This window comes from Xenopus tropicalis, chromosome 3 (genome assembly GCF_000004195.4).
Source record: "Xenopus tropicalis strain Nigerian chromosome 3, UCB_Xtro_10.0, whole genome shotgun sequence".
NCBI classification, from domain to species: domain Eukaryota; kingdom Metazoa; phylum Chordata; class Amphibia; order Anura; family Pipidae; genus Xenopus; species Xenopus tropicalis.
In genome coordinates this window covers 130,119,122-130,146,772 of record NC_030679.2, presented here as the reverse complement: position 1 = coordinate 130,146,772, position 27,651 = coordinate 130,119,122, and the positions used below count along the sequence as shown (strand labels likewise).

Sequence of the window (27,651 nt, the reverse complement as noted above, 5' to 3'; positions counted from 1 at the left end):
TGGTTGTAATTTTTTTTTTATAATCAAGTCATATTTTTTTAAACTTCACTTTACTAAACGTTACATTATTAACACAATCGCAATGCGATGTACAAATTGTTATTTTTGGGCGAATTCACATTTTTTTTACTCATTATGCAGAATTTCCCCCTAATTCCAGTGTAATAGCAACAGTTGCCAGTTGGCATCCTCCAATACACGCAGTATTTTGTGCATTATGTTAAAGTTGTACATTAAAAGTTGAAGTTGGTGACTTCTAGTCTGCCAATGCGTCAATAATGCCATTAGCGCCCAATCACTTGGTACAAGGCAGCTGTACATGTGACTTGATAGGGAATTCTATAGATGACTGGGGGGTCCAACAAGCTGGAGGGAGTCCCAGGGTCCCCTAACATACAAGTCACACGTATGCAAACATATAGGGCTAATATCTGATCAATAAAATGAATACATACAATCCCGTGCACCCGTGCTTCATGTTATCCTACTTTCCTTTAATGATAGCTATGGTTTCGCCGCTGTGTATTCGTATAGAGATCCAATGCCATCATTAGAGTGAATACATACAATCCCGTGCACCCGTGCTTTCTTTAATGATAGCTATGGTTTCGCCCCTGTGTATTCGTATAGAGATCCAATGCCATCATTAGAGTGAATACGTGCAATCCTATGCAGAAACTGCACACTCACAATCTTTTGCAATTTTATCATTTTATTAAAAAAAGAAAATGTTCATTTTTCTGTAAACATAAGATTGTGCCAGACTAGCCCCAAAATATACAGTGACCTTTATATCCATTGCCTCTTCCCCCAAACCAGCACGGATTCCATAGGGAATATATATTAGGCACAGACAGTCAGCCAGTGCGCACGTATGTACAGTGTATTATAGTGTCCAGTGTACAGGGCACAGTTGCCTAGACTTTTGCTGTAATTCCAACCAAAGTGACCAGTAAAGGTACAGATCTGGTCTTCTGGCAATGGGAAGCTTTTCCTGACTGTGCCAGGGGTGGGCTGTGTTTGTTCCCCCTTACCCAGTGGCCCAATAACGCTTCCCACAACCACAGCCAACCATTCCTTAATCGTTTGCTACCCGCCAAGTGTTGCCATATGGCCGCCTCTGCCAAAGTAGCTCTCATGCACAAGTTTTCCTGTTTCAGAGGACCAGGAGCTAGAAAAGCGATGTATAAATGCTGATTATAAACCACATAGAGGAGACCATAATGGAAACCACATTCTTTAGAATGTTCTGTGTTGCACCCAAACCAGTGTGCATGTTATTGCCAGAGTTTACATATATCTGAGGAGGATTCTACTATCTGTATAGTTGGTGGAGCTAACATTACAGCGCCTTTACAGCAACAGTTGCCCCAACTGACCCGGCCGTCACCCTATAGCTGGCTATACATGCACCAACGCCATGCTTCTTGGTGGTTATTCTGTTAGATTTTGTGGGAGAGAAGAGGAAGAAAGTGCCAGAAACAGATCAGTTCAAAAAGTTGATTGTCTATATATCAGTTGGTTGGTATCCCAAGAAAGGTCACATTGGTGTATGTACGTAGATATAGAAATGACTGATAGGACCAGCCGCGCTTTGTGTGCTTCCCTCTGGTACTACAGAGATTTGCAGCAGCAGCTATTTCTGAGCTGCCTGAGTTTAGCACTGGCCAAGTAAGAGTACCATCCTGCCTCCTGCCTGGATTCCAACCAATGACCTACAGGTTATATGCAGTCTGTTATACATCTATATAAGCAGACAACTAGGTCCTGGTTCACTTTCTTTGAAATCCTTGTATTTCCAAGTAGGCATAGCTTGCTTTAGCTGCTGCTAATCTGGCAATAAGGTGCTCAGAGTTATCCATCAGTCTGCCCCCTTCTCTGCCCTCACTCACTCACTGCCATTGTTCGTAGGTGTCCTGATTCTGCTACTGCTGTTCCCTGCTTCTGTCCCTTTTGGTAGAGACCCGGCCTGCCTGACTACATCTAGTTCTGGCCTTACCAGCTCCTTCCCTGCAGTATGTTTGGCCCCCTTGCCTGCCCCTGTGCAGTAAAAACTGGCAGCTGAGGGCAAGACCCAAAGCCATAGCAGCTGTTATAGGCAGAAAAGCACACCTAGACAGGAATCTAGATACTCCCCTGTGGGTTTGGGTTGGCCATATGTTCCAGTAGGGATACAATTTAACCACACACACATTTAGGGCCAGATCAGACGGATATGACAAAGGAGATCACTTCTAAACCAGCTGCTTACTCTGCATAGGCAGCAAATAAGCTTCAGTGCTTGGGTTTGTGCCACACATGCAAAGGGAGCCTTACGGTTCTGTTGCTTATTGACCTAATTCTGCGTACGTGGCCAATTAAAGTAAGAATTCTTTTTCCAGTGACTTTCCCTTCACAAGACTGGAGCAAGGCAGCGCAGCATAGTATTTGCACAGATTATTGCTTGTGCATATTTGTATTGGTGCATTTGAGATGGGGCTGCCATCTTGCCAGACTCAGCAGAGGCAACAATCTAATGGTGCCTCCAATGGTTCCCAGACTATTTTTGGTGGAAGCCCCACATGGTGCTGCTCTTGTCTTTGTGAAGGGAAATATCACTATTTACACCTCTCTCAAGTATAAAATATGAATTATTATTTAACAGAATCTGTACAAAATGGAATGAGGGCAACATCCTATAAAGTGCCATTTGAGCCCACATACCAAGGCCTACCCTGGCCCCCGTTCTACGCACACACACACACCACTTTCAGGGGGGAGAAGACATACTGAGGGTTAAGAGCAGGACTCAGCCGACAGCAGATGAGGAGGGAGTCGGAGTAGCAGAGGAGCCGGCACGGGAGTTGTTCCAGAACAACCAGCGCCTCTTAGGCTGTCTCTTCTGGTGCAGGGCTGTCTCTTTCTCACGCTCCCTCTGTGCTCTCTGAAAGTGGTCTTCCTCCTTTAGGTACCAAACAGGGGGCCAGCGCTGGGTCTCAAGTGCCTGCTGGTTTTCTGTCAATAAGAACAGTAAATGAGTAAGTTATGAGTGGCAGATACTAAGAGGGATATATAGTGTAACTATAATAAAAGTCACAAAGATTGCATCAGGTCCAGTAATGTAATGATATATAAGATAGTATATTATTGGTGACTGATAGACTAGTTATTAAGGGTTAGACCCCCTGTAAGTGGCAGTGAAAAAGCCCTTAAATAGCACAGGTGAACGCACATTTGCACCAGAGGAGTAATCCATGGCATCCAGTAAACAATGACCTTTTATAAGTCTTCTGCCATAGAAATATTGAAACAAAACCTGTGATTGGTTGGTGTGAGTTACTCTCTGATATACACATGGTCATGGGATGGATATTTGGAGACAGTACAGATATGGAGAGAAGCCCTTGTGGAACAGAGAGAGTATCACTGACCTGCAGACACAGCTTTGATGTCACGTGGGAATTTCCTACAGACACGGTTATAGTTGGTAGAGATGTGATGCATGCACCAAGCTGCCAGCTGATCGGCTCCATGGAACTGCACGTACAGAGAAGGAAAGAATAAGTCCATTACAGTTCATTCCTGACACCAGTGATTCTAAATGTGCTGAACAGGTGTCTATTTGTAGTCTTCTCTATAATTTTACTATATAACCCATCTGTGCAAGATAATGGCTAAAGGAGAACTAAATCCTAAAAATAAATATGGCTTGAAATGCTAAATTTTATATACTTATATACTTATAACTTATTGCACCAGCCTAAAGTTTTAACATCCCTATTGCAGTAATAATGCAGTAATTCAAAGTTGACATGGGGGGGGGGGTCACATCTTGGATTTTGTTAGGAGTGTCAGTGACACTGCACATGCTCAGTGTGCCCTGGCCAAATTATGTGAAGCTAAGCTTCATCCTAAATTATCAAGCAGAAAATGAGGTTTGCCTGTCATATAAGCTGATGCTACAGGGCTGATTAAAATAAAAATATGATATTCTGAAGGAAAGCTCTGTAGCAGGGTAACTTTTGTGGACAGAATGGGATTCACTTATTCAGGGTAAGGAAAATAGGTCCAGGTGCAATTAATATGGAACAACCCACCCCACTCACCATGACTGCCTAACCTTGGCCAAGTTCTACTTCCATCCCTTATACTTTCCTCCATTTTACAGACCATGAATGTGGGAATTACCTGAGCAGCCTCCAGTAACATAAGAGCTTCTCCATCGATGTCCTTGTTATTCAGGGATGCATCCAACATGACTGACACTGTGTGTTGTTCTGAGATACAATATACAAATCAATAAACAATTCAATGTTACTGAAGCATCTATTTACAACGTTCAGCGCCATTAACCATAAAGACACATTTCAGACACCTCAGTCTTGAATTAGTGTACTACGGGGAGTACTCATTTACAGGTCCATGCATACAGTCCATATATGAAAAAGTAATTGCATTTGTGCATATTCCCTAAGCTACACTTAGCTTTGACTTAGGAATTGTGTAAATGGCACAGTGTTAAACTCATCAGAAGTTCATTTATATAATGAACTTGTAAGAACCAATTCCCATCCCTCCTTAGGCTCACAGAGTCATTCACCTTGTTCCATTGGGAAGTATTGGATTGTGGGACTTGAAGTCCTTCTTCCTTTTCAGAGAATCTGTGCACCACCTACTTTAACAAGCAGAGGTCTCAAGTTCCAGATTCCTTCACTCCAACATGGAACAGGGTGAGAGAGGAGTTTAATGACTCCGTAACAGGGTATGGTTGGGCAATGGTTCAGGTGAATCAGAGGCAGACTATTAAGGTTTCCTTTCAATATGTTGAATTATACATATCTGAGCAAACAAAAATATTCATATTATTTATAGCACTGTATATTTATGGCTTGGTACTAGTGTTGAGAGAGGAAAGGCAGTGTTGAGTACGGGTGTCTTACAGCCTTACCTGTTAGCGCTACAAGATGGGGTAACCTTTACAGTGTGGGTGTCTTACAGCCTTACCTGTTAGCGCTACAAGATGGGGTAACCTTTACAGTGTGGGTATCTTACAGCCTTACCTGTTAGCGCTACAAGATGGGGTAACCTTTACAGTGTGGGTATCTTACAGCCTTACGTGTTAGTGCTAAAGATGGGGTACCCTTCACAGTGTGGGTATCTTACAGCCTTACCTGTTAGCGCTACAAGATGGGGTAACCTTTACAGTGTGGGTATCTTACAGCCTTACGTGTTAGTGCTACAAGATGGGGTATCCTTTACAGTGTGGGTATCTTACAGCCTTACGTGTTAGTGCTACAAGATGGGGTAACCTTTACAGTGTGGGTATCTTACAGCCTTACCTGTTAGCGCTACAAGATGGGGTAACCTTTACAGTGTGGGTATCTTACAGCCTTACCTGTTAGCGCTACAAGATGGGGTAACCTTTACAGTGTGGGTATCTTACAGCCTTACGTGTTAGTGCTACAAGATGGGGTACCCTTTACAGTGTGGGTATCTTACAGCCTTACGTGTTAGTGCTACAAGATGGGGTAACCTTTACAGTGTGGGTATCTTACAGCCTTACCTGTTAGCGCTACAAGATGGGGTACCCTTTACAGTGTGGGTATCTTACAGCCTTACGTGTTAGTGCTACAAGATGGGGTAACCTTTACAGTGTGGGTATCTTACAGCCTTACCTGTTAGCGCTACAATATGGGGTAACCTTTACAGTGTGGGTATCTTACAGCCTTACCTGTTAGCGCTACAAGATGGGGTAACCTTTACAGTGTGGGTATCTTACAGCCTTACCTGTTAGCGCTACAAGATGGGGTAACCTTTACAGTGTGGGTATCTTACAGCCTTACCTGTTAGCGCTACAAGATGGGGTAACCTTTACAGTGTGGGTATCTTACAGCCTTACCTGTTAGTGCTACAAGATGGGGTAACCTTTACAGTGTGGGTATCTTACAGCCTTACCTGTTAGTGCTACAAGATGGGGTAAGCAAAGCCTGTTTGCAAGTATGATGAGGTCCAGCGGGTCAAGGTCTGACCCGGTACTAAACTGCCCAGTATACAGATACTCCAACACAGCTCGCATACTGCCCCGAGAGGTATATGGAATCACCACCTGTTTGATAGGGAAAGAACATGTCCTATGAATGAGTACTTACTGCTCTACTAATATGAAACCTTTTCAGTTCCAGAACAACTAGAGCAGTGATCCCCAACCAGTGGCTCGGGGGCAACATGTTGCTCACCTCCCCCTTTGATGTCAATGTCAGTGGCCTCAAAGTAGGTGCCATTTTTACATTTCTGGCTTGGAGGAAAGTTTTGCAAGAAAAGAGACACAGTTTTACCCCAAGCAGAGCCTCCTGTAGGCCAGCAGCAGTCCACCAAATAGCCAATCACAGCCCTTATTTTGCATCCCCAAAGGAACTTTTTTCATGCTTGTGTGGCTCACCAACACTCTTTACATCTGATTGTGACACTCAGGTGAAAAAGGTTGGGGATCCCTGAGTTAGAGCATCCAACTTTTGGCCAGGGCCCCTCTTAGCCCAATAAATGTGTACAGCTATATCAGTCATTCAGTTATAATTTTAGTAGCAATATCTAGGTCAGCATATACATATTCACCCCAAATCTTATTCTAACTGACTTTTTAGAAGGGCTGTGGGATGGCAAATAGCAATTCTCCTCAATTCTCACCCAAACTAGTCTTCAGGCTGAGCCCACACACTACTGATCCAAGCCCCCCAAGGGTTATACAGCCACATAGTTTGGAAACAACTGCCTTACAGGAGAAGGAAAGGTAAAATCACAGTACATTAAAATATAATGTACTGTTGGCCTGCACTGGGGATAGCCACTTGGTCTGAAAGAGGAGAAAAGGCTCAGGATACACAGCACTCTGTAGAATAATTAAGAATTAAATCTGTTGTATTCTACAGGGTGTATCTGTTATCTGCTACGTAACCTGTACCATTTAGCCCTATTTCAGCTTGAATGGCTCCCCCCATAGCTACACAGCAGCTTATTTATATACACTATAGTAGTCTATCTGAAGCAATCATGCCAGTTTTACCAGACAGAGCACATTATATTTTAATTTTTGGTTTTAGGTTTCCTTCAGTTTAGCTTCATCTCACTGACCTATCTGCCACTAAGCCCTCAAGAGACTGACTTGTTGCACATCACAGCAGCCAATCACAATTAAGTTGTTTAGGATATCCTTAGCCACATCCTAGCTGCTCCAACACCACTTGCCTGTATTTTTTTTTTTAAAAAGTTGCAAGCCAATGGAGAACCACTTCTCATTGTAAAGAGAAAATATACTCTCATTAGAAGCAGAGTTTACTTTTCTTTTTCATTTCTTATGAATGCTACGTCAAACGATATACATAGAGATCATTCTGCACAGTAACTAAATATACTATTATGCTGCTTTTGCTGCCATGGTAATACAGGTATGGGATGCATTATCCAGAATGCTCGGGACCTGGGATTTCTGGATAAGGGATCTTTCCATAATATGGATCTCCATACCTTAAGTCTACTAAAAGATTATTTAAACATTAATTAAACCCAACAGGATTGTTTTGCTTCCAAAAAGAATTAATTGTATCTTAGCTGGGATCAAGTACAAGGTACTGTTTTATTATTACAGAGAAAAGGGAATCATTTAACCATTAAATAAACCCAATAGGGCTGTTCTGCCCCCAATAAGGGGTAATTATATCTTAGTTGGGATCAAGTACAGGTACTGTTTTATTATTACAGAGAAAAGGGAATCATTTAACCATTAAATAAACCCAATAGGGCTGTTCTGCCCCAATAAGGGGTAATTATATCTTAGTTGGGATCAAGTACAGGTACTGTTTTATTATTACAGAGAAAAAGGAAATCATTTTTAAAAATTAGTATTATTGGCTTATAATGGAGTCTACGGGGGACAGCCTTTCCGTAATCCAGAACTGGATTATGGGTTTCTGGATAACGGATTTGATACCTGTAGCACCTCTTCTGGCCATATCATGATCAAAAATGGCAGAAAATGCTTGCATGACAGGCCACAAACATAATGGTGTCAGCATACTGAACATAATTCTTCTATATTAAGTAACAGTGCTGACACAGGACACTTATAGGACAAGGCAATGATGGCAATGTCACTGCTAACATCCCATAGAGCCTCTGGCAAGGGGAGTGTAAATCAGCAAGCTAATCACTTGCGCCTGTAGCTCTCACTTGCATGTCATCTTAATTTTCCCTATTCACAGGCACAATATATTCTTCACTCAATGAGATTGAAAACGAAAAGGTTCCACATACCGTACACCCATTGCAGTCTCAACAGACCAAAATACAACATCACCACCTAGTGGCAGAACCAAGGGGAAATGTCCAAAGTGCAAAAAACAGGAGCAATGTTTCTTACTTTTCACACTTTCAATATTGCCCAGAAGACTGCACCCTAAGTAGCAACTCTGTGCGCTGGTGGAGTGGAGTTCAAATAGCTCTGAATATAGGGTACAGGTGTTGAGCGCCATGATGGCTTCAATTAGGCATGGAAACTAGGGAGTACCAAATACTGCAAAGGGCCAGAAAGCACGCCCTAACAGGTAATAAGTACAGGACTGCATTGTCCATTTAGCACCATGCACTGGATTTTTATTCTGGCACAAAGTGTCAGCCTGCGCCAACCATCTCTGCATATTTATACATGGCACTTATTTTCAACCAATAGATGCTCGTGTTCTAAGAAAGAGTAAGGGGTACACCTTTCATGTAAATGTGCAGAGAAGGAATGTTCTATTTACAATAAGCTACCATAAGCTCCTTTTTCTTTTGTTTTCTCACCCTGCTCAGATTTGCTAATACTCTTTCTTACCTCAGTGGTACTGCTCTCCAGAAAAGGACCCCCAAACATGGCTGCCATCCAGTCACAGCCAGAGATGAGCAGAGGCTTGTGGGCTTTTATACTCCCATCATCCAGCATAAAGGTGACATCTAATAAACAAAGGCAGGAAAGAGAACAAGGAAGATTAAACAGCCAACCCATAACCATAGCCTATAACCTCACCTACACCCTGTCTTACTTTAGACTGGCCCAGCATCTATCAATATGGACATTCCTTTATGGTCCTCACCAGAGAAGGTTCCTTTAGCAAGACACTCCTTGACACGATTGCTCCTTCTGACATGGAAGGCCCTTGTGATCTCCTGGTTCATGAAGGCCTCTCTGTTTAAGATATTTGCCACCATCATACGTAGGTCGAACACCTCTAACAACTCTGCAATGTGTGCTACTTCCATGAGATCAGGTTCCCTCTCATCCAACCGTCCAGTGTACAGAAATTTCAGCACTGCCCTGAAAGGCCCAGGCCTCACTGAACTGTCCATTTTTACCACTGCTACACGGCGTGCCCTGTATCCCGGAGGCTCTTCAAGAACTCCACTGTGGATGCTCTCAAAAGCCCTGCTCCAGCTGGACAAGTCTCTGCCGCACTCCCTCCCGAGAGTCCCATCACTTGCGGATGCTCTCATACCCGCTCCTTCTGATTCCCCTGAAACCTCGCAGGCATCAAAACTGGAGGCCCTCAGCAGAGGATCCCTGGTTTGGGTAGGTGAGTCCCCATCCTCCATAAGGAACAAGTCACAAAACTTAGAGGAGGCTGTTGAGAGGTAGATGCGGTGAGCATAGATACGAATTCTCTCCTGAACCACCAGCACCACATCAGCACAGGAAGCCTCCTCCAACAACCGTGCCGGGTGGTCTTCACTCTTTGTTGGTGGGTCAGGCACTATGATAACTGGAGGAGGAGGCCGTGGAGGCAGGAATGGAGCCTGAGGCAGGGGCCTGCGTACACTGCGCAGGTGCGATTTCCAAAACTGAAGGTGACGCCGAGAAATAAGGGCTGACCTGATGGCGTTATCAAAGACTTCCTTGATGCCACACTGTGCTACTACACTCGTCTCGTAATAAGGAATTCCCAGCTCCTTGGCTACTTCACGGCCCTTTTCTGGTGGTAGAATCTCCTGGGGGCGAATTGGCCTGGTATAGGAAAGGTTCACCCGTTAGATAGCTAATATAGCTACATGAAACAGTTTGCATGCAATTAGAACAGATTATAGTTTTTATTAAATAGTTAACTGGAATTTTCAAATATCTAAACCTTCTGCTGGTGTTCTACTAAAGCCATAATAATACATAGGCCCCATAGAGAACTATGTTGCTAACATGTAGCTAGCACCATATGAAACTTTACTTTCCCTTATTGTCTACATTTGTACAAAGCAAGTCAAGCTGGCAAGTGCTCTTGGGACCTCTGGTTTTGGGCAAGAAGACTTAACCTGGCCAGGGGACGACGAGCTCGGTTGACGGCTTCCAGATCAGCATAACGTAGGTCCAGCTGGCATCCCACAAGGATAACAGGAGCGCGGGGGCAGAAATGCTTAATCTCTGGATACCACATGGTCTGGACATGTTGGAGGGAGTTGGGGTTAGCAATAGAGAAGCAGAGGACCACTACGTCAGACCTGCGAATTAAGGGTAGAGACAAACCTAATTAAACCATAAAAATGCAAGTGGAAGGATGAAAGAGAATATGAAAGGAGTATACTATAAACCATAAATATATATAATACATAAGAGCCATGAATATTCTGGAAATTATATCCTTATAAATGGTGCTTGGTGATGTCATCAGTTATAATCAGTGCTAAGCAATGTCATTTCTGTCACATGACTCACTGAAACTTGTGTTTTATAATAAATAATGCACCCCCTTTTGTAAAATATGAGAATATGAAGTCAACTTAGAGTTTCATGACCTGTATCATAGAACTCCTCTGCGACTTAATATCCTTATAATATCCTTATTTTTGACAGTACATACAGTACATTATTTGCTTATATATCCTACTTATAAGTTGAAGTTGTCTCCTATTTCTTTTTAAATGCTCCATCACCAACCTCCCATAGGCGAATCTTCTGTCTTTGTGATGGTCGCCAAATGTATCCCAAAGCCGCAATGATACGCTGACATCATCAACGACATCCCGAGAGCGTTCAAGCACCTGCCATAGGTTGAAAGATAAATTTATAGTTGGGTGACTACTGGTTCAAGGCATGAAATGCGTTGTTGCCAGTAACCATGATTCTATAAGTCATCAAGAGTTTCCTCACCTCTTGGCATACTCTGTATTGATCTATAGCCCAGACAGTTGGCACGTGGGTGGCAAGGAGCTGGTACTGAGTTAGGGTGGCATTGCAGGCACGTGCGCAGATCAGACGTGTTTTCCCCACCGCGTTGTCTCCAACCACAACGCATTTGATTGTCTCAACATTGGGACGCTCATAATCCATATCAGTGTCCAGGAGCTGGGATCTGATCAGACAGGGAATGAATGAAATAGGGACAGACTCAGAGATAAGGCCAATGAGAAAGAAGGGGGGGGTGAGGACAAGACAAACCAATAGAAGAGTCTGAGCTGTGTAAGAAATAACAAGGGAGAAGCAAAATAAGGTCAGCAGGAATGAGGGGGAAGGAACGTGAGATGAAAGGAAGAAGCAGTAACAGGAGGTACAGTAGGAAGGATGTGCGGCAGTGAGGAATCACATTCACTGCACAAAGCAACATTGTGCCTGTAGTGATCATAACAAGGAACTCAAGCCCCATTGTATATGAGGTATGTAGTGCACTGACAGGTACCTACCTTTAGGCAAAACCTTTAAAAAAAAGGCAGTGGAACATTGGGCCACATAACGACAAAAGCACTGGCACTGAGAGCTGCAAACGGGACTAGCCCTTTAAAAAAGCTTTATTGCAGAGGTGCAACGTTTCGGGGCAAAGTGACCCCTTTATCAAGCATGGAACATTGGGCCACCCCAGTCACCCCTAAATCCCTCCAGTGCTGTTGCTTGGAAAATCCATATTTCCAAGCAGTCTTATAAGTGCTTGCACAAGCGGGCATGGAGAGGGTATAATCTGGCACTGCCCCTGAGATAATAAACAACTTGAGCACTAAACCACCTGAAACTGCCCCGGGTGCCAAAAACACTTTTAAAATGTTATATAAGGATGAGAAGTTTCACATGCCCCCCCTGCGTCTGCTATGACTATGACTGCTCTTTGTATAATGAAAGAAAATGTCATTTTAAGCAACTTTCCATAACATAATCATTTGTAAATGTACGTGCTAATGAAAGCAGAATCTGCCTGGCTGTTTATAGTCTCAACACTGCTGGTTCTGACTCCTGAAACAGTGTAGCCAGCTAATTAAGAACTGATTTCACGAGTCAGAACCAAGGAACAGTGCTAGTAATTTATTACGTATATAACAAATACACTTGTTCAAGCGTCACCTACCCCCTTGACGGCAGATTAAAATACTCGTTGCTCATGGCGCCTATAAATGAAAACGCTTGGTGCTCCAGGACTGCAGAGACTGTCACCATTTGCTTTTCTTTGAGACTGTCCCTAGCCGCACCTGAAAGCCTTGGGATGCCCTGTTAATGATTCAGTGGCAAAGTAACACTGACCCTATTAATGCAGAATAGGAATCATGGCGTAAAAGCACTGGGCACAAAGGCCTGAAGGCAAAGTTCGGGGGCAAAGATCGGCCATAACAGGAGAATCCTGCAGGAAAACACTGGGCAATAAATACTAAATGTGTAACTGCTGATTTGGCAAATCTTTTCCCCATTTAGCCCTTTCCCTGACAGCAATATAGAATTTATGTTGCTGGCAAGTACGTATGGTGAACGCATGGCATAGTGGTGATCAAGCAGGGTCGGAATGGGGGGTGCAGGGTCCCCCGGGGCTCCTTCCCCAGGGACCCCATACCCCCCAAGTGGCCCCTGCCGTTGCCACCCGCCCAGCCCCCTCCCCGATCCGACATACAATATAGTTATTTTCAGGCATGTTGGGATATCAGTGGCCCAGGGGAGTGCCAGCAGGGGTCTTATCTGGGCCGTTGGGGCCCACCGGGTTTTTTTCTGTTACCCCAAGACCCTGGGTCCAAGAGAAGTAAAAATTCAATTTGCAGCGTGCAAAGGGAGTGGGGCTTGTGGATGTATGGGCAAAGTTTGGGTGGATTATGGGCTGGGGTTTGTTCATAATGGGAATGGTTGGGTGGGTCAGGGGGCACAGCCATGCATACATGGGCCTAATTTTTTACATTGGGGCCCCATTTTACTTGTTGCAGGGCCCCCACCTAGAGGTCAGGTTACTCCCTTAGGGCCCTGCCAACTTAATAGTATAGGGCCCCATGACTCCTGATAGCAGCCTTGTTTGCTTGGTGGCAATGACCAGAAATAAACAGTGACTGCTTCTTCTCAGCAGTCCTGTCTTGCTTTACAGCAGTGATTCCAGACCTAGGGGCACATTTACTTATCCATGAACACTCCAAGCGTTTGTTCGATCGGTCAAATCGTATTTTCCGCAACTTTTTCGTATCTTACGCGACTTTTTCGACGCTTGCACGACTTTTTCGGAGCTTTCGCAACTTTTTGTATTATTAGCGCGAAAAAATCGGAACGGTTTTGCCGCTGTTTACAATCTTTCAGTATGAAAATTTCTTGACTTTTGGATTGCCAATACGATATTATCGTGACTAATACGATTTTTTCGTAAGCATTTTCGTGATATTTGCGATCTTAAGAAATTTTCGTTTCCAATCCGAATTTTTCCAATTCGGGATTAGAACTGATGTTTTGATAAATCTGCCCCCTACTGTCAGCTTCAGAGCCGCTGTCCCACAAGACAAAGCAGAATTATTTACCCTTTATCTGAAAGGCTTTTGACCATTTACTGCACTGCTGTCTACAGATGCCTACGGCTGATTCATTAACTCAAGTGCAAGGGGGATAGAAAGCTAAGCTGAGGCAGAGTAACCAGATGTGCCGGACTATTCAACTATATATATATATATGAGAAATCTAAACAAATAATGTTATGGAAAATAAGACAAAACTACTAAAGCACAAGTAAAAAAAATAATTATTAGATTATTACAATGTTTGTCCCCCATGGGTATTATCAGTATAGTGTAGAGTGAAGTAGACAAGTAGCACTATATAAATAGAAATAAACATATATACATGAGGTGGCTGGGTTTATATGCCCACATGTAAAAGGGCTGTTTAGCCTTCGAGCCAAACAATAGACTGCAGTAGTCTGTGCACTGCGATATATAGTCTGCCAGTGTCAATGGCTTCCAGCCAGGCACATAATTCATGCAGAAGCAGCAGATGTGGAAATAAAAGGGGCTGCAGATAACTCCCACTTCAGCCATATGACAAGATCAGTGGCAGTAAATAGCCAACCTTTTGGCACAGGTGGGGGCTGCTGGGAGCTGTCGTTCACCAGAACTTGATGGGCTGACCATTTCCCTGCCTTACATTGATGATATATATATGAATATATTTGCTGAGCTACAAAATTGTGGGAGATTTAAAGACACTTCTAGTGCAGGATGCTGTAAGAATATTCTTCCTAAACTTCCAATTTTAGCATCTTGGGCAACTGCCAAGCCTGAAAATAGCCTTGTCAGCTGAATATCAATACTAAACACCCAACAAAAGCATAAGCTGCAAACTGTGACTACACATCTGGTACTGCGTACGTTGCACACTGACAATGGATCTAAACTGGGGGGGCACAGTGGATCTAAATTGGGGCACTACTGGGTATGATATGCTGCTCCATGTTCTATTCACAGGCCGTGTTACATGACCCTTTAACACTTGTGTATTATAAAAAAAAATACTGTGATTTATAAAAAGGGGCTTGTAAGTCACCTTGGACTTCCATGATCTGTATAAGTCACGAGTCATGTGACACAAGATTAGTAAATGTCATCCATTTAAATAGGGAATACATATTTTTCCCATATAGTGATCCCTAACCTCCAAATATATGCTGTTATCTTGTAGGTAACGTATCGAGATATTATATTTATAAATATATATAATTTCACAGGCCAGCACCATTGAATATAAAAAAACATACAAGTACTTTTCTGTGCACGTTGGAGTTGGGAGTGCTGTGCTTCATTGAAGGTATATATATATATATATATATATATATATACACAGGATGGAAGGTACCGTACTCACAGGACTTAAAGAAAAAACTTCTTTATTTACAAAGTAGCATCTAACGTTTCGGCTGCCACTGCAGCCTTTCTCAAAGACAAAGAAGAACAGTGAAGGTGCACCTCATAAATCCAAAATGGCGGGAAAATAGTGACTATTTTATCATTTTTGTTTATTTTATGCACTTTGCTGACAGTATGCATTGTATGTGTTTTTTTCACTTGATGACGTCACTATTTTCCCACCATTTTGGATTTATGAGGTGCACCTTCACTGTTCTTCTTTGTCTTTGAGAAAGGCTGCAGTGGCAGCCGAAACGTTAGATGCTACTTTGTAAATAAAGAAGTTTTTTCTTTAAGTCCTGTGAGTACGGTACCTTCCATCCTGTATACATTTCTGCATTTTTTTCGGACTGCACCCAGGCAATTTTGATTGCCCTTTCGTGAGTGCCTGTTACCTTACTGAAGATATATATATATATAAATTTCAGAGCACATGACCATATAGTGCTTAATAGCTAGCTGCCCTAAGCTGTTGTCACCGCAGCAACAAAATCTGCTCCCGAGCCTGTCTCCCAGCAACCAGGAATGTAATAATAATAGGGACAAATTAAAAAAAAAAGGAAAAGGGAACAGGAAAATCCCAAGCGAGGTGCAATTTAATGACACCTTCTAAACCTGACAATTGAGGACAATTTTGCAGCAGGGTTAGAGAGCACAGGACTGAGAGTTTGAAGTAATTTTACTGCTTGCCTGAGCCAAAGAATGAATAAACTGTCCTGCAGGGGGCGCCAGGCAAAGATTCACAGCTGGCACCCACAACCTGCCTTGTTTTTGAATGTTTCATGTGCAATAAGCCCATCCATATTATAGCACTTATATTCAGGCAAAGCTTTTGGGTTGAGGCTCACTTGCAAATATCTCCCTCCTTATGTCCAAGTGTCCATCATGAGTCTCCTTCTGCTTTAGTGTGACAAGGATTAATTAACTTCTAAAAAAATCCCTTCCATCTCAGCCATATCTATTGACCAAAGCTTAGAGCTGGGAGACCACTGGTCTAAGGTCCATGTTTGTACCAGTGTTGGACAAAGGTAGTTTGGCACATCTCTAGGGCCCTCTCAATGAGTGCAGCAGATCTTCCACATAGCAAACCAGCATCCCCCCAGCTGACTGGCAAATACCAGCCCCAGCTGCCATTATCACTCTGGCTTAGTCCCCCATCTCAGGCAGGCCTAGGGGCCACCAGGATTTTTCCCAGCATCCCAGAGTGCTGGTCTGACCCTGTTTGCGACATGAATCTTGCTATCTTGGGAGGCTAACTAGGGTCATCTTCTGCACAGATTCCTTCATACTATATCCGAAGGCCAGCTCAATGTATATCCAAAACACAAAGAAGGATATATACATGCCGATTCCATATATAAAGCCCCAGAGCACACAGTAGTATACTTACAGTCACATTTTTATATATAAAACCAAAGAATACGTAGAAGTATAAATGCAGTGCCAACTTCATGTGTAATATCTCCATCTTGTAGGCAAATTCATAGGTGCTGGCACAAGAGAACAAAAGCCATCACACCATCTCTACAGATACTCTAGAAAGTAGTGATATGTGGGTCAATAAATAGTCAACACCCTACCTGCCCCTAACTTGCCCACTCCTGACCCATTCTCAACCCGACCCAGAGATCTGCGCTTGACCCAAACCATCTCTGATGTCACCGAGAGGGGCAGATGTGTGCCTATAAACAGACACTGCCAGAAGTGGGGCTCAGTTACTTTGCAGGCGGGGATGGCAGCAGAAAGAGCTTTGCAGCAATCCCCTATTGTCGTGCAAATGTTGTTCTGAACCTGCAGATAAAACCATGAGTCCCTGGGGTTTTGGGCCGGCCCGCACATCACTAGTAGAAAGCCTCAGTGACACAACACAACGCTCACACTCACTCAGTCCTGAAAGTGAATCTGGTGTACCATTCACAAACTGTGGTGTACCGTGTACAGTAACCCATAAAGGACATACCGAGAGTCTCTCTCAAACAGAACAGTATTGCTTTTATACCCCTGCCCCAGTAACACTGCAAACTTCACCCCAACAAGAGCAGCACTAACAAGAAAACAAGAGCACATATAAAATAGGATCACTAGATACATACACAGAGTAATACACAAATATTTAACATGGTCAGCTCAAGAGGGTCACCAACCTAAATTTATAGGACCAAAAAGACCAGAGAACATCAAAAACAGGGACCCCTAACTTTTTACAATTCCCCCAGAACATGAAACATTAATCTTTTACATGCACAAGAGACTCAAGCTGGCCAAATATGTAAGAGAACACATGTAAAGCATTGATAACTGACACACCACATTTTCCATCTGCCAAACGCCCATTCAACACAAGGAACAATTTTCATACAACTTCAACTATCATATTTAAAATGAAGAAAAAAACCATAACAATTCTGACCTCAGCAGTGTTCTCCCAGAGCCCAGACTTCCCAATACATTTCTATCCATCCAACCCGCCCCAATCCCAAACCAACAACTGTCATACCCAAACCAACATCATATACCCCAAACCATATAAAGGGCCTGGTCCCATACATGGCAGCCATGATGATCACCCTCGCATCTTCTCTCCACTTCAGACAACGCCAGGCAGAGATGCAGAGTAGGAGATCCAGTGCATGCTTCTATTTATAATGAGACAGGGAAGCGTTGTGCTAGCACCCATCTACGCCAGTCTGTGGGGTGGCAGTCGGTGCTGTGTGTAGAGGCAGGTGTATTTGCATGCACCCAGGGGTGGGTATTTAGATGCCTGTGTATATTTGCATGTGTGTGTATGTATAGATGTGTGACTAGGTGCCTGCATGGACATGTGTTTGTCTTTATAGCTGCAATATCCAATTGTGTGTGGGTGCCATATCTATGCAGGCATCATTGCTGGGCTATCAGAGCCGGTGCTGATGTCTGCCTTGTTTTTCACATTGTGCAAGTGTGAAATTGTAGAAATATATATAAACATATATAGATATATGTATGTGTGTAGGTATCAGCGTGCAGGCTAGTATAGAATAGCGTGTGTCTGCTCCATGGTGCATGTAGCTATGTCTGTATCAGAGTGTAAATAGAAGCATTATGGGCTTCCGTATAGCGGTGATGGGTGCAGGTTGTGATTCCTGGCTTCCAGTGAGGAGGTGTGTGTGTGTGTGTGCGTCTGTGTGAATCTAATCAAGGGGGGGGGGGGGGAGGAATAAAAAAATCATGTTGAAAATGGCAGTGAAATTCTTGGGTGCCACCTACTGGCTTTTTTGAATAGCACAGGCAGAGGTGTGCGAATGTATCCACCATCAGGCACCAACCTCACTTGTCAGGCTCGCTGGGAAATGATGAGGCCCAAGTGAGTAGTTTATTAAAGAAAAAGCTGCATTGTAACTTTATTTAATTATTTTGCTAAAAACTACGCCATAAAGCAAGGCCGGACATCTGACGCATTTTGGGCACATTAAGGGGTATATTTATCATGCTGTGTAAAAAGTGAAGCATTTTCAGTGATGTTGCCCAGGGCAACCAATCATCAATTAGATTTTAAAACAAAGCAAAGCATCTGATTGGCTGCTATGAGCAACATCACCGGTGTTTTCAGTGTCGCACTGGTCCACAGGGATACCAGGAAAACTCCGAGTGGGCCCAAGTGTCATTGAGCCCTCTTGCCTCTAACCATTTGGCCTAAATAATGGTCATTTCCTATTTCTCTATGGGAACAAATTGAATATATACAGTATAGTACCTAAAGAAAAAAAATAGGATCATATAGAGCAGGGGTCGGGAACCTTTTTGGCTGAGAGAGCCATAAACACCACATGTACAGTATGTACAATATGGCCACGGATGCTGCAGGGCAAGGTAGGGTTGGCCCCAAGGATGCCGGATGCCGGATGCGGATGCGATGCAGAGGAGGGCCTGGCCTGCGCTCGGCGGACAGAAGATGTGCTCTAAGGCTTATTTTTTTTATTAAAGATTTGGCAGCGAGCCAGAAGCAGCCATCAAAAGAGCCACATCTGGCTCCCGAGCCATAGGTTCCCTACCCCTGATATAGAGGTTGAGTGAGAAATGGATGAAAAATAGTGAGAGTGGGCACATGGTCTAAGGTTTCCTGGTGGGCCCCTGGTATCCCAGTCCGACACGGAATGTTTTGCACCACTTGTTACACAGCGTGATTAATAAACCCCTGGCCTTGCTGTATGGTATGTATGTATGTATGTAAGCACCTGATAAGGGGGGTTAAATGAAAATTATACCCCCGCCCCCCAAACAGTGCAGGTCTCTAAAAATATATTGCATAAAACAGCGACCACACCCCCTAGATACCACTCCCATTTGACTAAATTTGGCAGGTTATTTAAAGGTTGAACATATTTCTGGGGGTTTTGGGGTCTTGTTTTATGTATAATTACAGTTTTGTTAAAAAAGCTGAAATTGCCCATTAAGCAGCGAGTCTCGGTTCCCCCAAGAGACCTGTTTAACTTATTAGTTACAATTGTATCTCAGTGCGGGGGGGGGGGGGGGGCTTGTTACTTTCTGGGCTCTCTGCCAAAAGCTACTTATTTAATTAAATTTGTATCTTTTTTAGTATTCAGTGCAGGAGATCAAAGGGAAATGAGGGAGCACACAGCCCATCACTAAATGGTGGATCAAAGAAAAGGATGTAAAAGGGCAATATTTACTGATAGATATATATATTTCATTTTGGTAAGACCTTTAATAAGGCACTTAATATGATATAAACTATCTGTTGGTTAAGTATTCATTGTGGGGGTATTGTTTTCATTTAGCTGACAGCAGAGGAACTTTTTCTTTTTCCTCCTTTGCTCCTTGTATAGGGCGATTTCATGCATTTGCTCCTTGCTCAAAAAAAGGACTGCAAAACAAAAGTGCCCAGGAAGCCACCCCAGGATACAGGTAACACTTGCCCTGAAACTGAATTACAAATGTAGCCAATTGCCCAGCCTAAAGAAGCACCATCCTGCCCACCCAGCCCAGCAGGAGTAATGGAATAGGCTGCACTATGCCTGGTTGCAGTGACAGGAGGGGTAGCTAACTCATGGTAGTTTAGAGGCATTTTGTGCAAGAATGACAAGTAATAATTACTATGAACTCAAGAGGGGTAAGTGCACGGGGCATTCAAGTTTAAGTGTTAGAGACAAGAAGAAGGATGTCCCTGCCACATAGAGCTTATTGTAATAACATGTTATGAACTCACAGGATGCCAGTTGGCACTGTCACGTATGACGCATCTACCTGCACATAACGTGTTATTATTCTATTTAATAAGCCCTTCCCTGTCTGGTGCGGTACTGTACAAAGCAGCTCAAACTGTGCCAGAAACAGGCCAGTAGGTATTGCAGAGTGGGTTGGACTGGTCTCTGACAATCACTGATCCTACAACAAAATGGACAGGGGCGTATTTATAATAAGGCCTAGGGTGACAGGTTTTGGAGGGCCCTTGGATGCCTATAGCCTCCATCATGGGTTTCCATAGGAAATCCAGCGACAGAGCTGTGGAGTTAGGGCGTCGTGGTGCTCTATGGAAGACACGGCAAACGCTGTGTGTGACAGCACCGGACCTAAACACACCCCTGATGGGCATTGTGTTGGCCCAGAGGTAACCCAGAGGGACTACAGGCACTAGATAGTGATCAGTGAGGTGCAATAATGCTACAGTACTCTAACAAGAGAGAAAGACCCAGAGGTATTGGCATTCAAAACAACAAGCTCGTCGCCCCAGGGAAGATGCTCTTTCTGTCCTTTTCTAAATCCAGTCCCAACCGGGGCTAATGGCTCATAGAGCTGCCCATAGTTAGCATTCATTAGCCTGTGCTAGGCAGCTGGAAGGGATTAGCCCTGTGGTTCAGTTGAGGAGTGGGTGGACTGGTCAGGGCCCCTGTGAATTTTCCTTGAGGGCCATAACAATTTCTAGTGACACTGGGCTGTCATATTCTCACCTGCTAAGAATAACAAACATTCTGAGAATGCCGCCGGTGCAGAGAACCTGCCAGTCCATCACTTTGATGTATTGGCTGAAGACTGGCACTGAAAGCTGCTGTATTAATAATCTCTGCGTGCCTGGGAGCATTCTGCAAGGAACCTACCATCTCTGTGTGTAACTGCAGGAATTCTGAGCTTTCGGAAGGAGCCAGCGCTACACATTAGAACTGCTTTCAGCTAACCTATTGTTTCTCCTACTCCCATGTAACTGGAGGAGTCCAAAGCTGGACTTGGCTTCTTACGATTGAGTGCTATTCTGATACCTACTGGGAGCTGCTATCTTGCTCCCTTCCCATTGTTCTGTTGATTGGCTGCTGGGAGAGGGGGGGATATCACTCTAATTTCCAGCTCAGCAGTAAAGTGTGACTGAAGTTTATCAGAGCACAGGTCACATGGCTGCAGCACTCTGGGAAATGAAGAATATGGCTAGCCCCATGTGAAATTTCAAAATGAAATGTAAAAAAATATTTTTGCATTTTTAAAAAACAGATTTCAATGCAGGATTCTGCTGGAGAAGCTCTATTAACTGATGGGTTTCCTTTAATACATCACACTAAAGGGTAAGTACATTGCATCCGGCCAGAGCTGTTCCTCACCTTATGTAGCACTCCTGCAGCGCCATTAATAGATGCCCAATTCAGGTGACTGGTAGGGTGTGTGACCAGAAGAGGAGTGTGGGGGGAATAAAACTTAATGACAAACTTCCCCTTTAATAGCTACATTTTCCTTTCGCTGAAGGAGCCCATCGTTGGCTGCTCTGTGGATCAGATTTCTGTTTTTATACTGAGCAGCGCTGAGTTTCCAGTGTCGCTTTACGTTAAACAGCCTATAAAAAAAACCTGTAAGTCGATAATCTAACAAGCTCTTCTGAAAATAGCAATACGGTCGGCATCCCTGAATGACCCTGCTGAAAAGGACCATGGCCTGATCCTAATTGCAAGGGTGGTACGTCCATCCGTCTGTCTGTCTCTCTGTCTGTCTGGCTGCTGCCTTTTATTCTCTCTCCAATAGGTGTTTTCTCTACTCACAGTCACTTTGCAGGTCCCTACTCTGGAGACTGGTAGTATACCCAGACTTAGCACTTGGTACCCCCATTCCCAACACTTGCCCAATACTTGGCACACACACCTGAGCTGCCCCATCCCTTTAGAACTATCATATGTTGTAATGATCCCCTCTGCTGCCTGAATCCTGTGGCTCCTCCGGTGAGCACAAATAATTCCCCACACCCCTATCCTGCCTGTTCCAGACTCTCCCAGTCTGAGCCAGTAAGAAACAAACACAGGGACTGTGGAGGGGGGAGAGAGAATAGGAAGAGGGAGCAAATGAGAAAGAGCAGAGGTAGGAATGGAAAAACACTGGGGGAAGGGAGGGGGGGGGGGGGTGGTAGAGAAAAAATAAGAAAATAGGCAAACCTGAAGGAAAATGGAGCAAGAGGGAAGGTAAAGGAGAGAGTGTTAGAAAGCATGACTGGGACTGAGAGACTGAGAGGGGTGGAAAGGGGAGCACAGAGGATGCTTAGAGGATGGGCAGTACCATGGAGAGGATGGATGGGGTGAGCAGGAAGTATGGCTTTAGGATAGAGGCTACAGTAGGGGATGTGAAGGGAAAACTCTACATATTTGTAACTGTAACTGATTTTTTTATAACTTTTACACTGAAAAAGTTTTAACGCCTTATTTAACACGAAAGCAAAGTTTGCAAAGTTTTTAGATGCAAAAAGCTTCCCACAATGCATTGCTGTCCCCAGTGCCATTTCACCGTTGTATCCGTAGTAACCATGTCTGAGTCAAAATGAATACACTCCTATGCATTTTTGAGAATCCGTTGCAAGCTGAGGCTGACATTTTGGGTCCCGTGTCAGTACCTCCATATTCAGGGTGTCAGTAGCGTCAGGGTTCCCCGCTGCCAGTAGGCGCACTTGTGATTAGTGTAACTATAGCGGTGTGTGAGGCATGTGCTTGGACGCAAGTACCTTTAATTAATGGCATCAATACGCACAACATTTTCATTCATTATTGGGCACATGCAGCCTGGGTAGGAATAGGCCGGAACACCAAGCCCAATCCCAAGCCCCCTCCCCAGATCACAGCCACAAAGTTAAGGAGGAAGAGGAAGGTAAAGGCTGATGGTAGGAGGTTGGTAGGAGGGCCCTGGAGATTGGATCTTCATATAAGAGGCTTTTGGTGCTGGAACAGAATCAAATATTTTCTGATACTCATGTGGTTTCATCCACTTCCTTTCTCTCCAAAAAGATCCATGCTGTCATGCTTTACGGCAGTGGCGTAACAATAGAGGAGCCATTGGGAGCCAGGAAGCAGACCCCCTGGCCCCCTGCAACCACAGGGTCTGACTCCTGGCTCCCAATAGGAGAGTGGGCAGGGAGCAGGGATTTATAAGCTACTACTACTGAATGGAAGTTGTATATAAACAATAAATTGTCAGTGGTTTTTAAGTTATTTGTAATTGCTATGGAATATATGGCTAGCTGTGTATATTCTCTGCACAGTTGGTTTGGCAGCAGAAGCCAGCTGACAGATATGGAGAACTGACTGACAGATATGGAGAACTGAATGACAGATAGGGAGAACTGAATGATAGATAGGGAGAACTGTTTCAAGACATGCCATTGAAAGCATGGAGCTTGGTCTGCGCATGGAGCTGAGACCCCTATGAAGGTTTGTGCCCAGAGCCAAACTGTGCCATACTGAGAAGCAGCAGAGTGACATTCTGAGAGTCAACCTGTTTTACTTGCTCTTCATCCACCCAAACAGCCACAAGGTCAGCTCCCAGCCATCACTTTGACAGGATCACTAAGAGTAGCACAGATTCTTAACACACAGTGTAACATATAAAAAAGAGTGTGCGCTCTGTGCAACTGAGGATCAAGGGCTACTTGTGCTCTGCTATAAACTGGAGATCTTCTACACACTACACTGCTATAAGCCTAAAGCTTGAGAACCCTGGATGCTTGTACAGTGTCGGACTGGCCCACTAGGATACCAGGAAAACTCCCGGTGGGCCCAGGTGCCAGTGGGCCCTCCTGCTCCTGACCATTTGGCCTGTTTCATGCTCATTCCCTATTTCTGAATAGGAACAAAGAGGATAAATAGATGGAAGAATAGATGCTAGCATGTAAATAAAAGAGACTAGGAGAATAAAGAGGTTGAGTGAGGAAAGAAGGAAAAAAAGTTTGGAAAGCGGGCCTAGGGTCTAAGGATTTCTGGTGGGCCCCTGGGCCCAGTCCGACACTGTGCTTGTCTGTATGGATGTCAGGGTTGAACCTGACCCTTGCCGGCACTCCCCCTGCCCGAACGCTCCTCCCCTGATGCGTTAAATTACGCGCAATTGGGGGAGGCTGTCGGGTGGGGGGCCCTGCGAGGGGGGTCAGGGGGGCCCCTGCGGGGGGGAATTAGGGACGTGGGGGCACCTGCAGGGCCCCTGGGGCGGGAGCCCTGGTGGGCCCTTCACCCCCCAGTCCGACCCTGATGGATGTACAATGAAGTATCTAAGGTACCAATATGCATCAGTGCCCCCAGAATAATTAGGTCCCATACAGATTTTATATTTGTTGAATACAGCCAGCACAATGGAACTTGCAGTCAGTATACTTCCAATTGAGAATGTATGGCCAAGCAACCTGTCACAAGCATTTGTCTTCTAAACATCCAATCACAAAAACCCTGCCCAGACGATGGCTATGGTCCAACCCCTGCTTACCTCAAGCTAAATGGGTGCATAGCACCTCCTGCTCCCCTTAGCTATTCCGCTAGCTTAAACAGCATATAAAAGAGCTACATCTAAACTGCAGTAGTGGAACTAATACCTGGCGCTAGGATCTCTAGGTTCCTGAACTGAAATATTTTAAGTATAAATAAAAATGGCAAACTAATATAAAATTGTAATAAAAAACAAAACAATCAACTATACAGTACAAAAATTAACACATCACCAAACAAAATGGGCAGAACAATTTCAGTGAAAGTCAAAAAGACTTCCAGCCCCCCTCTATCAGGCGGAAATGAAGCACAATGTGGTATAGTTAAATGGACTGCACCACCGTTGTACAGCGGGAAATTTCTATTGACTTGTAAAGGACTTTTAGGGTCATATTTATTAAAGCGTAAACTCTCATTTTTATCTATTCGGAAATATGTCACTAAAAAATCTCAGTCAAGTAAATAGAGAGTGGTGAAATTTCCTGTGGGCAGTGCTGTTTCACCCAATGATAAGTATGCACTTAATTGGAACATAGCGTGCAAGAATGGACAAAGGACAATAGAAATACATTGCAAAAGTTCTCAGAAAAGATACAGAATATGATCTATATTGTATCCCATCACATATATATCTGTTACAACAATACAAATTGACATTCCAGAAGCCACAGCTGTTTAGCAAATCCCTTCAGGGCACCCTTACTTGTGTGTAATGTATCTGTACATGAAACCCAGGGCTGGGCGGGTAGGTGCATTTGATATTGTCGCACACAAACAATCATATACACAATGCTATAGTATTTTGCCAGGGAAATGCAAAGGGAAACTGCATCCTGCCCCGCTAAAGGGCAGGACACATATCGGCATCTGCAACAACCTCAAATCCCTAGCAACGGGGGGCTAGAATTTTTAGCATGGCACACTTAACTGGGGTTAATGACTTGCAGATCCTGTCATTTGCTACAGTAGGCTGAACTCTAATTACACATTTACACATTAAAGTCTCGTTCCTTTGAATTTCCCTTTTGTTCTGTATTTGTTTTGCCAGGTGTCCCCCTTTGTCCTCGGTACTTCATCTCTTTACTCATCGGGTCTTTATTATTGTTATTAGTATAATATTTCTATACTTCTATACTCACAGTACATTCTCCAAAAGGTGTAAACAGTATAAATCACCCATTGGCCAACTACACCTGCAAGTCAACCAATTACTAGATAATGCAACCCACATTCTTGTTTAAGGCTCACATGTAGCTGCTTAAAAAAGAATTAGTCTTTGTATGATTGTGAAATCTGTCAGCTACAAGTGCCTGTTAATAAAAACTAGCTACCCAACTGGCTAAGTGTCTAGTGAGTAACAGAAAGAGCACAATACCCAGCATGCCTGCATACTCTCCTCTGTAGCTCAAGTCTGTAACAGTGTATACAGGTATTGGACCCCTTATCCAGAAACCCATTATCCAGAAAGTTCCGAATTACAGAAAGCCTGTCTCCCATAGACTCCATTTTAATCAAATAATTCACATTTTTAAAAATGGTTTCCTTTTTCTCTGTAATAATAAAACAGTACCTTGTTCTTGATCCCAACTAAGATATAATTAATCCTTATTGGAGCCAAAATAATAATATTGGGTTTAATTACTGTTTAAATAATTAAGTCGACTTAGGGTAGGAGATCCAAATTATGGAAAAAACCCTTATCTGGAAAACCCCAGGTCCCGAGAATTCTGGATAATGGGTCCCATACCTGTACTTGAATACCTAAAGCTCTTCATAAAACCATTCTACCAATATTACAAGTCCCCGTATTTAGTTGCACCCCGCTGCACAGCCTATTTATGAATTACCTTACTGGTGTATGAGGTTATTTTGCAAAAATGTGTACGAATGCATGGTGCCAGTTTGTACTCACTCTTCATAACTGAAGTCAGTTAACTCCAGGACTCCAGGACTCACTTCTTCCTCCATTTTCCTGGAGAGCTCACAGTGCGATGGCCCTGTAATGTACATGCAAATGGAGAGGGATTTATTAATGCATCTGGTACACAAAATACACCAAACACAGCATTCTTTTCATTGCAATGTGGCCAATACATGGATAAAGTTTTCTGTCTCTGTACACACACAACTATGTATACCAACAGTGTAACATAAAGGCCTTCTACATGCACAGTGTTCAGCATGCATAAATACACTAGCCTGTGTGAGTTCTTTGCATGCATATACACAGATATGATTAGCTAGATTAAGTACAAAAAAACAAACACACACCCCAGCATTGGGCAATGTCAGTGTGAGCAATGCTGCACTTACTTGCAAACAGACAGGGCAGACGATGGAGAAACCAGAATGCAGGACTAGATATGGATCCCCTGCTGGTGTCCTGGATACAGGAGATGCTGAGAAGATGTATGCAGGTGAGAATTTTAGCAAGCAGAGAACTACAGGAGGCAGGTTTCGGCCACGCCCCTATCCCATGTCACACAGGTAGAGGCCACACCTCCAGACCAATCCAGTTTGGAAGGCGTGCGGAGCACTCATACCCAACTTGCTCTGCTGCAATCCTGTGCCCTACAGAACTGTGAAGGAGAGAAGGCAGGACACCTCAAGTACACAGCATTTATTAATAGACAGAAGAGAGATCTGCCATGCTTTGCACAGCAATGCCACTCTTTCCCTCATGTCAGGATACAGGAATAGGCATGGGCAGTAGCTACGCACCCACTGCCATTAGCAAAAGCATGCTGCTCCCCAAACACAGAGCAAATCTGACTGCAAGAAAAATCCAGTTTAGAAAATATGATGAGAATGCGTTTAGCGTGCT

The 27,651-nt window shown here is 43.8% G+C and overlaps 1 protein-coding gene across 6 annotated transcripts; it reads right to left on the bottom strand.

The window, feature by feature from the left end:
- rhobtb2 (Rho related BTB domain containing 2) lies at positions 1 to 27,252 on the bottom strand. 6 transcript variants are annotated; one of them, XM_002932706.5, is made up of 11 exons: positions 27,141 to 27,252; positions 26,740 to 26,824; positions 11,144 to 11,345; positions 10,931 to 11,034; positions 10,309 to 10,494; positions 9,105 to 10,009; positions 8,846 to 8,964; positions 5,935 to 6,085; positions 4,168 to 4,256; positions 3,411 to 3,516; positions 1 to 2,994 (listed from the first exon to the last, which is right to left on the bottom strand). In XM_002932706.5, exons 2-11 carry the CDS (start codon positions 26,793 to 26,795, stop codon positions 2,789 to 2,791), a joined length of 2,124 nt encoding a protein of 707 aa, XP_002932752.2. In that variant the 5' UTR covers positions 26,796 to 26,824; positions 27,141 to 27,252; the 3' UTR covers positions 1 to 2,788. The 6 variants fall into 6 exon arrangements, 5 of the variants coding, with proteins under 5 accessions (XP_002932752.2, XP_004912584.1, XP_004912583.1 ...); XM_004912527.4 differs by lacking the exons at positions 26,740 to 26,824; positions 27,141 to 27,252 and adding an exon at positions 17,665 to 18,252; XM_004912526.4 differs by lacking the exons at positions 26,740 to 26,824; positions 27,141 to 27,252 and adding an exon at positions 12,327 to 12,683.
- Positions 27,253 to 27,651: the final 399 nt, after the last annotated feature.

Bases quoted from the DNA above. Each gene is read 5' to 3' on its own strand.
- rhobtb2 (XM_004912526.4), bottom strand. From the start codon at position 12,415: ATGGTGACAGTCTCTGCAGTCCTGGAGCACCAAGCGTTTTCATTTATA. The intron at 11,035-11,143 runs GTGAGGAAACTC...AACCTATGGCAG, and splicing joins AATACAGAGTATGCCAAGAG to GTGCTTGAACGCTCTCGGGA. The intron at 3,517-4,167 runs GTAATTCCCACA...CTGTACGTGCAG, and splicing joins TGTTACTGGAGGCTGCTCAG to TTCCATGGAGCCGATCAGCT.